The sequence below is a fragment of the Bison bison genome, unplaced genomic scaffold (assembly GCF_000754665.1).
Source record: "Bison bison bison isolate TAMUID 2011002044 unplaced genomic scaffold, Bison_UMD1.0 scf7180017864516, whole genome shotgun sequence".
Lineage (NCBI taxonomy): Eukaryota > Metazoa > Chordata > Mammalia > Artiodactyla > Bovidae > Bison > Bison bison.
Window position 1 is genome coordinate 3,438,889 of NW_011495069.1, and position 11,983 is coordinate 3,450,871.

The following is an 11,983-nucleotide window of genomic DNA, read 5'->3' on the forward strand; positions in this document are numbered from 1 at the left end:
GGGCAAGCAGGCAACTTGACCCTGCTCCACGAGTTGACCAGGTTTCCAAGTTCCTTCTGTTTTGTTGCCGTTCCATCCTCATGAGCATAAAGCACATGGTCAAAGCTGTCCCACCCCGCCCCAGTCTCTGCAGGAGAGAAGAGAGGACGAGGCAAGTCTCTTTACAAAAGATGAGATCCGGAGTTTCCTACCTCACTTTGTGCCACATCCTATTAGGTGAAATGCTGCAAGGGAGGCTGGGAAATGTAGTCTCTGAGCAGCCATGGGGTCAGCCATATTGGATTGAAAATGACCTGTATTACTTAAAGGAAGAAGGAGAAAATGAATACTGGGGAACAATGAATATCCTGCCTCAGGGAGAAGGGCAAGCTGTGAAGAGTGACGTACTGTCTATCACACCCTGATGGTCCTGGGAGAGTCCAGCTCCTGTGGCCATCGGTTCATGGCCTCACCTGCCTGCAAAGGGGAAGTCTGCTGGTCAGCCACTCTGGCTATGCCAGTGTTTTGTCTCCTGGGAAGAGCCCTTGCCCATTTATCCCCAGGGACACTCCACAGAGGGCCACCGGGGAAGACTCCCTTACTCCGGACTGTGCCACCTTGGCAGCCCACCTTTCCCTGGAGGAAATGGATGGCCTTAAGGCTTGTATAATCACAGACACCCTTTGCAAAGCCTGGGAGCTTTTTGTTTCTTATTTTGTTGCTTTTGACACTTCTGTTTTGCAAATCAACTCACAGAGAACCCTGACAGCTGGTATCCACATCAAGAATTTGACCCAGGCCCGATCTTTGAATCAGTATCGCCACCATGTCCCAGGCTGTGGTTTCCGTCTCTGAGACCCAGGCAGGGGCTCTGCTCACCTTCTTAAGCTTCAGCATCTCCCTTGGCCCTGACCTCTGCTGGGAAAATGAGGGTGGGGTCATCAGCCCTGTGAGGCTGCGCCTGCTCCCAGGTTCTGCTTCAAGATGCCAGCACTGGGGAAGTGATGAGAGTGGGAATTCCCTGGGCAAAGCCACCACACCAGTGAGTCACAAGCCTCCCAGTGCTTCTGGTCAAATTGCCCTCTCCTTCCTCTACCTTGTTCTGAGTAGCGGGTCCCTCCCAGCTCTGGAATGGGGCAAGCTTCTTACTCAACACATGCAACAGGAAGTGGTTTTGCTGGTAACACAACTGGACTCTCCTCTCTTCTCAGGGTGCAACATAGAGAATGCCTGCTACCCGCTGAGCGTCTGTGCTGAACGAACTGCCATCCAGAAGGCCATCTCGGAAGGGTACAAAGAGTTCAGGGCAATCGCTATTGCCAGGTGAGTGAGAAAGGCCAGTCGTGGCAATACTCGTTCATCTGTCCAGCCAGCGTCCACCACACACCTGTTACTCACTCATTCATTCATTCACCTGTGGTGTTTATTCTGAACTTCCTATGTGCCAGGCACTCTAGGCGCTGGGCTGAGGGCTAAAAGTAGAAGATAAATAAGAGACAGACTCTGCCCTTGGTAAGCCTAAAGAGCAGATAAACAGTCAGGACAACTCTAAGACAAAGGGAGGTGTGTTCTTGTTCTGATAGCAGTGCCAAGTACAATAGCATCCCTACAAGATACAATAGAAAGGCCACTAAGAAACCTAAAGCGAGAGGGACCTAAAAGCACCTGATTAGACTTCCTGGCCACTGTACCCATTTTACAGTTGAAGAAACTGAGACCCAGAGAGGATGAGCAGCTTTCCTAGGAATTAGTGGCAAAGCTGGGACAGATAGATCTCTAGAGTCCGACTCCAGAGCTCATTCCACTTTGCTGTGCTGTGACGGGAAATGAAACCCTCTTCCCTGCTCTCCTTGAGCCAATCCGGGGATCCTGTCTTCACTGTCCAAGCTGGCACCTTTGCTTGGCATCAGTCACCCCTAGGTGCAAGAACCAGGATAAAAGGACAGGCTGGTGGGGTGACAGCCAGGCAACCCAGGTTATGGTTTAAACTGATCAGATTCCAGCCCGAGTTCTGGCTGAACAAGAGCACTTATCAGCTCTTTCTACATGCCCCAAACATAAATATCCAAGTTCCCACGTGTGCCCTCAAAGGGAATTCTTTGAGTTCTGGCCACGGACCCAGACTCAGTGGCTTCAGGATTCAAGTGATATGAATGGGCTGTTTTATTAATTCAGACCCCAGTACACTTCTGATTTAATGATAAATTACTCTTGTGTGTACCGTTGCATTGTCTTTGAGAGAGAGTTCTCTTAGCAAGATAACAGCACAGGGAAAATAGGTGGGAAATGTTGAATCTACCCAGAAAGAGACTGCAGGGCTGACCTGGTGTTGGTCTTTAGAGACATCTGGGTGTATGGGTCGGGGGCTAGGAGTAAATGATCTCTTCGTTGTCGGGGAGATGCAGGCCTTTTCTGGCAGAAATATGAGGACCAGGAACAAGGATGATGGGGTCTGCATGACAGAAACCAGCCTCCATTTCTTTGATAAGATCCTCAAAGGAGCTTGGTCTCGCCCCTGAGGTGATCCACTTTATTGAAGGTTTTTTCCCCTGAGTAACTGGAGCCAAGGATGCGCTTCTGGAGGAGGGCCTCAGCTTCCGAGAGCTCTCCGTGGGACCAAGGTCTGTCCTGGCTTCCCTCCGGCTTTGGGAGGAATAAATGAGGCCGCCCTGGGAACATTCTGTGCAGATGAGCAGAGATCAGGATGTGAATTACACTTCAGGGGAGAAAAAAGAGGTGGAGGGGATAACTCAATTTCAAAGCTGATCCAAGAAAATAATGATATTCTGGGGAAAAGGAGGCCAAAGTCAACAAAAGGAGAATGGCTAGGTGGCCCTGCTCTGTTTAGAATGTTCCAGTTGAAAGACTTTTTCTCTTGGTCATTGTCTACTCTTCAACATGACTGGGTTTTGTTTGTGATGATTAGTAAATGTCCTTGTTTAAACAAAAACTACATTTTTTCCAGCGCCCAACCGCTCCTCTCTGGGTGCTCAGCCTGCACTGGCATCCCCAAGCCAGAAAAGCAGTCATTACTGCTCTAATGATTTGTTAAATTGAGAGTGTGGATTTAGAGAGTGAATGGGAAGTGCCAGCTCTCTTGTTAGTGCTGATGGGTGTGCATCATCTCAGAGAGCCCCCTCGAGATCTGTAAAATGCAATGTGTGCAGCTCAGGGGGGATTTGGCTAACGAGGAGATGAGCTTTCCCCCCTGGGGTCCCCGCTGTCATCATCAAAGTCGATAGGTTTCCAGCCCGTCAGGTCTGATGAGCTGGCCTCAGTGTGTGCCCAAGGTCAGCACAAAGCACAGGAAACTGTCAATACCCAGCACGAGGCAGGGGAGGCAGAGGCTAGAGGAAAGGGAGAGGGGGGGATGAGAGGAAGGAAGGTCCCTGTGTGCCCAGCACCTTCTGGGGTGCTTCTAGTCCCACCTCTCCCCTGCGCCTAACCACTGTCTGCCTGTAGCTGTGACATTTACACACAGATTTGATCTCCCTTTGAGACTTCAAGGTCCTGCAGGCCGGGACTCTCTGACAGGTCTTTGTTGCTCCCTCCCAGGCTTGCCTAGCACAGAGCAAGCTCTCAGCCAACATGCGTGCAATGAAATAAAAAACAGAGACTTCCCTGGTTGTCTAGTAACTAAGACTCTGTGCTCCCAATGCAGGGGGGCCTGGATTTGATCCCTGGTAAGGGAACTTCCCTGGTGGCTCAGACGTAAAGCATCTGCCTACAACGCGGGAGACCCGGGTTCAATCCCTGGGTTGGGAAGATCTCCTGGAGAAGGAAATGGCAACCCACTCCAGTGTTCTTGCCTGGAAAATCCCATGGGCGGAGGAGCCTGGTTACAGACTATAGTCCATGGGGTCTCAGAGTCGGACACGACTGAGCGACTTCACTTTCACTTTCTTTCAGGGAGCTAGATCCCATATGCCACAGCTAAGACCCTGCACAGCCAAAGTAATTAACTAAAAAACAAACAAACAAACAAAACTTGGTGGACTTCTCTGTGACTCAGTGGTAAAGAATCTGCTTGCCAACGCAAGAGACACGGGTTTGATCCCTGATCCCAGAGCACATGCGTCAAAACTATTGAGTGTGTGTTCTAGAGCCTGGGAGCCGCAGCTACTGAAGCCCAGGCGCCCTAGAGCCTGCGCTCCACGAGAGAAACCTCGCAGTGAGAAACCCACCCCACAACTAGAGAAAAGCCCATGCAGCAACAAAGACCCAGCACGGCCAAAAATAAATAAATACAGAATAACAGAGTCCAGGACTTCCCTGGCAGTCCAGTGGTTAACATTCTGTGCTTCTAATGCAGGGGGCACGGGCTCGATCCCTGGTCGGGGGAAGATCCCGTATGCTGTACGGTGCAGCCAAAAAACCCCAAGCACAGCCTCCAAAGAGCTAACGAGAGGCTCTGGCTGCAACATCAGCCGCTTGGTAACCAGAAGGGTTCATCTGGCTCAGTGTGCATCCTGGGCAGCGGTCCCCACCCTCTCAGGTCCCCAAGGGGTCCCTCTATAGCTAGGAGTGTGAGTGTGCTCAGTGAGGACCCACCTTTCCATGAGCAGGTGCTTTCTTTAACTGGACCTCCAGAGGTAAAAGGGAGTTGTCATGAAGGTTAAATAAAGCAGCAGCCCTCCACTCTCTCTCCCCTCAGCTGCTTTATTCAATTCACAGCATCTGTCTCTAGCTGTAATTGATACGTGGTTGGCTGATAGGCTGATGGTTTGCCGGTTATCTGGTTCACCTGATTAGTCAAAAACTCCCGAGTGCAGTGAATTCCACCAGCTTTGCTCACGGCTCTATCCCCGGCACAGACAGTGCCTGGTGTATAGTAGGTGCTCAGTAAATAACTGTTTGTCAATTAACATGAGAGAAACACTGTAAGATGCTTTGGAGGGTGTCTGGCACATTCTAGGCATCTATTAAATAATATGATAATTATTGTTAATACAAAATAGGTTAATTATATAATATTATACCACGTAAAGCACATAGTGTGTAATAAAACTGTATATGACAAGGTACAAAAATTATGGCAGAGCTTATCTATCTAAAGGAATAATGCCCAGTGAGTAGTATAGGCAGTAATAATGTATGTATTGCATTCTAAAATTTAGGAAGTTCTTTGCACGTCTTAGTTCATTTTATCCTAGCATTTCTACAGTGTGGATGACCTTATTCCCCACATTTTATAGGCAAAGAAATGATCCTTGCACGGGTTAAAATGACGGTCAAAATCACATGTAATTAACAAAAGGAGGAACTGATCAAGAACTGAATTTTAAATCCTGTGATCTTCCAGAGACATCAGAGAACTGTGGGTCTTAGAAGCGCAAAGATGATGGTGACCACTGGCTTAACCTCTGACGCTTTATCAAGCTTGGAGGTTCTTACAGTTTCCTCTTTCTTTAAACACCATCCTTTGTCCTGCTCAGAACTGGAGGGCTGCCTGCGGGTGCCTTCATCCTCAGAGACAACCCCTTGGCTGTAAGCTTCTCTTCTCCAACTTTCTCAGATGCAGGGTACCCAGTTTTCTCAAGGACTCACAGGTGTCTTATTCTTTTATGCCTCAGGACCTTTGCACATACTATATCCCTTGTCTGCAACAGAGAAAAACCCGGAGCTTCAGAATAGCTCTCTGTTACTTCATCTTAGTGAACCTGTGTCCTTGATGATAAATGGTCATCTGGATGCTCAGGTTATACTGAGAATTAAATGAGACAATGTCTATAAGTGCCTGGTCCAGAGATTGGAGCAGATCAGGTGCTCACTATTGATGACTTATGAACTCTACGCTTCCTCCAAGGACCAGGTCAGTGCTACCTCCTCCATGAAATACTCTCTCTCCCTCCCTAGTCAAGGATCATCTCCTGCTTACCATGTGTTCTTACTGTATGTTGTTTGAAATGATAACTCATCTAGTTTTCCTTGTCACCCACTAGGCTGAAGGCCAGAGACAAATTCGCTTTAACCTTTGTGTCCCTGGGTTGTGGGTGATAGTAAGTGTTCACTAAACATTCTTTGAACACACCAATGAAAAGAATAGTCCTACCCATGGTCTTGCCTCTTGTGAGTGTGGAAAGTTCTGTCCACTTCTCACCCTCTAGGACAGGCTCATCTGTGAACCAGGAACTGCCTTGAGGGATTTGACTTAATCTGCAGGCAGGCAGGACTCCTGAATTTAAGCAATCATTCTCAAGTTTCCAGAGACTGATCCATGTTTTTGTTTCTCTGCTTCCCCAGTGACTTGCAAGATGATTTTATCTCACCCTGTGGGGCTTGCAGACAGGTCATGAGAGAGGTAAGCAACTTCCCTTTCTTTCTGGAATGGATCTCCCCTCCTCTTCCCTGCTCTTCCAGGCCCTGGGAGCCAAGCCAGGCCAAGTGAAGAGACACAGTGACTGTCCTATTAGCTGGGTTGGCTGACTCCTAAGGCCTTCCCGAGCTTGCATGAATCACTGGAAATTATTCTTTCATTCAGCAAATACTTCCTGAGTGAGTGTCTGTTCTGGGCTAGGCATTGACCCTGCTTTGGCGAGACAGTGGTGAAAAGACAGGCCAAGCCTCACAGGCATTATAGTCTAGTGTAGAAGACAGACAAATAAGGAGCAAAATAAATCAACAGTTAGAGTTGCTGAGAGTGAAGAGGGCTACAGAGAAAAAAAAATGCAGAAGGAGTTGAGAGCGACAGAAGGTGGAGCTGACTCTAGGTCAGAGTCAAAGGTCAGCAAACAACAGCCCGCAGGCAAATCCAGACTTCTGCATGTTGTTGTCCCACACACCAATTCACACGTTCCCTCTGGCTGCTTGGGTCCTACCAGGGGAGAGAGAAGAGTTACAACATGGACCTAATGGCCCGCAAAGCATAAAATATTTACTATCTGGCCCTTTATGGGAAACAGTTTGCCAACCCCTGCTTTTAGATGGCCGGGAAGGGAGTCTCTTTGAAGATAACATTTGATCAGAGATATAAATAAGGAGAAAAGATGAGACAGACCAAGATCTCGAGATTTGCAGGTGGAGGAAGCAGCAAGTTTAATGCCCACACGCTTGGTGACTTGCATGAGCAGTTTGAAAGCCAAAGAGGCTAGAACACCGGGCAGGGCTTGAGGGGTGGTGACGGGTAAAGATAGAAAGGCGGTCAGGGGCGCATCACACAGGGTCTAGTAGTCCTTGGATAGAGGGTATATTTCACTCCAGGAATAAAGGGAACTGAATTGTACACTTAAAAATGGTCAAAATGATAAACCTTATGTATATTTTGTGATATTAAAACACAAGTTGGGGGAAGAAAAGAATAAAGGGAATTCAGTGGCTATTTTTAAAAAGAAGAGACTCAAAGGATCTGATGTACTTTTTACAAAGATCTTGGTTGGAAGCCTTCAGTTTCTTCAATTCTAAAAACCAAGGGGCTGAATTCGATCCTTTCTTCTGAATCTGGGCTCAATGAGGTTTTTGATATGCATATGTACATTTGAGGAAGAGGGATGTCAATAGCTCTGATGGACTCTCAAAGGGGCCTGTGCCGGCCAGAGCCCACAAAGGCTAAAGCCACCAACTTGAAGGGTCCCCAGGCCTTGAGCTCTGATGAGACATCCTCGACCCCTCTAAATACAGCATCTCATTTAATCCCCTCGCCCCGCCTGGAGGGAAGTGTGGGTCGTTTGTCAGAGAAGCAAGTGACCTGCAGAAGGACACACAGCCCGCCAGTCAGTGGCAAGCTGGCACTCACTATAGCCGTTCCGGCCGACAGCAAAGCCCACACTCCCCTCGTAAAGGCCCCCTCCCTGCCTTCATGGTCCTACAAAAGGGACACATTATTTTTGGCCACAGTAGAGATAACATGATGCTGTGCAGAATCAGAGTGGCTTGTTCCATGGGGGCTTCTGCTTTGGAGCTGCTGGAATTTGGTGGGAGGCGGGTGGGGGGGTTCAGTTTTGCTGTTGAGTCTTGGGGGGTTACTAGCATCTCTAGAACACCCAGACATCCTCATCCTCCTGCTGCTCGCCAGGCCTGCAAATCAGGCACAGTTAGCAGGACTCATTTCCCAAATCTAGATGAAAAATGCCACTGGGAAGGCTCTGAATTCACATTAGGGACTTCATTCACCCCTGGTTAGAGGGGCACAAATGGCCGCCCAGTACCACGGCATGTCCCAGGCCACAGGCAGCAAGCACATCAGGATGCCAGCTCCCTGACTCCCCAGGCCCTGCTTCCGTCTAATTGCTCAAGGCTGTTTTCTCCACGCAGATCAGATGTTGGCAAATGAGAGATGGCAAATGGAAAAGCTGAAGGAGAGAGAAGCAAAACAGAAACCAAAATGCAAATAATAAAAGCTGAAGCTTGGGGGCTGGAGGCCTGGCACTTAAACTCGCCTCCACTCAACTTTCACCCACACCCTCAGGCAGAGCCCGCCAAGCAGAGAAATTTCCTTCCTTAAAACATTAGCTTTAAAAAGACGGACTGTGCCTGATAATAACGTGGTGGTTCAGGCCGAAGCATCAAGAGCAGGCTGCAGAGCTGGCGGTCACTAGGAGCCCTAGCTGTCAGTACAGATGGCTTCCACTGGGCATTTACTACATGCCAGGCACTGCGTGCGGGCCCCTCCCACCCACTGCCTCCAGTACTCTCCATCTGGCCAGGTAGAGCCTCAGGCTGTTGACTCCAACTCCCCAGGCTATGCTCCATTACACTGCTGACCTAACTCTCCACCCAGGACACCTATCTTCCTGCCTGATAAGTCTTTTGTCTCTAAAGCCATTTCACAGATCAAGACAGTGAAACCCAAAGAGTTTCATCATCTGCCCCATGTTTCTCTGCAAAGCCTCAGTTTTCTTATCCGTAAAATGGGAATAATATCCACCTGCCTCAAAGCGCAGATGATGCAATCCTGCTGTTCATTGTACAGTGTGTAACAGGCACGCAATCTCTCCAGGTTCTCAGAAGTTATCGAGAGGCCCCAAGGGAGGAAGATATGAGTTCTCCTTTGTCACAACAGGAGGGGATCTGGCCCCAGGGGTTAGATATTGTTCTTATAAAGCCCCATTGTTGTTCAGTTGCTAAGTTGCATCGGACTTTTTGTGACCCCCATGGACTGTAGCACGCCAGGCTTCCCTGTCCTTCAGTATCTCCCAGAGTTTGCTCAAACTCATGTCCATTGAGTTGGTGATGCTATCTAGCCATTTCATCCTCTGCCACCCACTTCACCGTTTGCCTTCAGCCTTTCCCAGCTTCAGGGTCTTTTCCAATGAGTCAGTTCTTCATATCAGGTGGCCAAAGGATTGATGAGTCCTCATCACGGAACAGAGCGTTTACTGCCCCTTAGCAATGTGCCAGGCACTGTGCTAACTGCTCATGCCATCTTTCACTGGCTCCGCCCTCAGGCCCTATCAACCAGGTATGATTATTATCATTCCCATTTTACAGGTGAGAAAACCGAGGCACAGAGAGGCACATTAGACAGTAAGAGGCACTCAACCCAGGCCAGACTCAAACCAGGGCAGCCCTCCCCTCAGCCACACTGCCTCCCTCACGCTGGCTTTGCCTCTTTTCCAGTTTGGCACCGACTGGGCTGTCTACATGACCAAGCTGGACGGCACATATGTTGTCAGGACAGTCCGGGAACTGCTGCCTGAATCTTTTGGGCCCGAGGACCTGCAGAAGATCCAGTGAGGGATGGAGAGCACCCTCTGCCCCGGAGCCCCTGCATTCCTACACAGGCTAAAGGGGACGACCACCTGGAGGACTTCGTGAAGACATTCTCACAAACCTGGGGACATCTGCCAAACAGGCCCAACCCCCCAGGCACTGGGAGGAGACTGTTTTTGCAATTAACACTGGAGCACCAGGTTTCTCCTGAAGTGATACAGCGTTTCCATTCCAGCCCCTCCTTGCCACCCCTCTTGTCCTCCCCAGAACTCAGGGCACCCCGTCCTTCTCTCTCCTTCCCATGGGCCCTCTTTCAAATTCCAACCTAGTCTGGACTGCTTCACCATCTGCCTTCCCAAGGTTCTGTCCCGCTCTGGGTGACTTTTCTAATGATAAACATCACAAAACATTCCAGAGAGGCTTTTAGCTCCATCTCTATCCTTGCTGTGGCTCTCAGGAGGGGCAGTCTTTATATTAAATAGAAAGACCTGGACTCTCTCTGCCAGGAAAAGAATCAGGCACCTTGGATCTGTGTAGCTGGTGTGGAGAGCTGAGTCTTTAGGTCTCTGTGCCTTCTTCTGATGAGGGGCCGCTGGACTGGGTCTTACTGCAAACGGCCATTTCTAGAATCTGTTCTGGGCTAAGTCAGACCTGGGCCCTGCATGCTGTCACCCCCAAGTATAAAGGGGACGGAGGGGGCTGTTTGTCTAGATGGGAGAGCAAACATCTCTCTGAGGACCTACTGTGTGTCCAGTGTTTTTACCTGGATTATTTTGTATTTAAAGTACTCAGTAAAGTAGCTATCTCCCCCTTCTTACAGTTGGGGGCCCTGGGCCTCAGAGAGGTTGAGTAACTTGCTTTAGGACCACAGCAAAGTTTAAACCAAAATCCAGGTCCCATCACTTCCCCCTTGTAAGGTATAGTTCGGGCCGAGGCAGAAAAGGAAAGATGACCTCAACGGAAGTAGGTTACCTTTATTCAGGCAAGAAGGGGTGACAGTCGACCAGGCTGAGCCCCAACAGGGATCAGGGAGGCTCCATATTTATAGGGAGGTTTGTGGAAGCGATAAGGGAAGCGTTAATCAGGCAGGATGTTTTGGGTATTCTTTAGTTGAGTGGCATTTGTAGTTGGGCAGGGGGTGATAAGTCTTCTGGGCAGGTGTAGGGGGTGGAAGGTTTCTGGACAGGGGGTGATAAGTCCCAGATAGATAAAACCGGCCTGGAGCATCAGGGCGGGACCTAAAGTTCTGTTTTGTTTTCTCCGAAGTTAGATGATTCAGCAAGGGCCTTGGAGACTGTTGTTTTCTTTCCTTCACCCCCAGGATCTAGAAACAGTGCCTGCTCTTTGCCATGTGCTGTGATGTAGCAGACCTGGAATCTGAACCAGGTCTGACTCTTGAGTGTCTTTTTCTACTTTTCCCACAGCTGATGTCTGGCTGCTTTTATTTACTAAGTCTTTTCTATATGCCAAATACTGCAGAGAAAGATGTAGAAGAAACAGTCTCTGCCTTTGAGGAATTTGCAATCTGATAGGGAGAGAGGTGTAAATAGGACTCACGCTCAGAAATACACACTGTGATCCAGGCTGGTAGCAAGTGCAGGGGGCAGCACGCTGCCTTCTGGGGAGTGAAGAGGGTCGCAGAGGGAGTCTGTTTCGTTGGTGCACTTAGGAAGGTGAGGACTGAAAAGGGAAGGAGCTGGGCTGGCTCTGTAAAGGGGGCTGGCAGCTCTGGGTGTCCTCCCTGGAGGAACTGGCCTTGGGGCCAGCCTTTGTGGCTGGGGTAAGAATACAGCATGGGTTTCCTGTTTCACCCCGTCCCTGGGAGTCCTTTCTTTTGAGATCAGAGCATCTGCAGGGACTACTGGTGCATGCGTGCTAAGTCATTTCCATCGTGTCATTTCCATCGTGACTCTTCGTGACCCCATGGACTGTAGCCCACCAGGCTCCTCTGTCCATGGGATTCTCCAGGCAAGAATACTGGAGTGGGTTGCCATGCCCACCTCCAGGGGATCTTCCCAATCCAGGGATCGAACCCGTGTCTCTTACACCTGCCTATGTTGGCAAGCTAGTTCTTTACCACTAGCGCCACCTAGGAAGCCCTACTGTCTGGTAAGACTGGCTTTTCCATTACCCACCCAGACTTACCCGCTGCCATCGTGAGAGACAGAAAAGTAATATTTCCAACATTCTGCATGATGCAAGACTGCACCCTGCCTTTCTCTAGAAATGGTTGCCGAGAACTTCAGCACACTCTTCTGAATGTTCTCAACCAGGAGAAGTGAAGAAAGAAAAGAGAGGAAGCAGGAAGAAAACGGGCCAAGACATTAACATCAGTTAAAATTCTGATCAATGGAAA

At 49.3% G+C, this 11,983-nt stretch overlaps 1 protein-coding gene across 1 annotated transcript in view; it reads left to right on the forward strand.

Moving 5' to 3' along the window:
• Positions 1–11,517, forward strand: part of CDA (cytidine deaminase) — a 22,785-nt gene extending 11,268 nt beyond the window's left edge. Inside the window, exons 2-4 of the mRNA XM_010829966.1 lie at positions 1,191–1,302; positions 6,223–6,280; positions 9,535–11,517. Coding sequence (XP_010828268.1) covers positions 1,191–1,302; positions 6,223–6,280; positions 9,535–9,651 — 287 coding nt within the window. The 3' untranslated portion in view covers positions 9,652–11,517. The remainder of the gene's footprint in view (positions 1–1,190; positions 1,303–6,222; positions 6,281–9,534) is intronic.
• Positions 11,518–11,983: the final 466 nt, after the last annotated feature.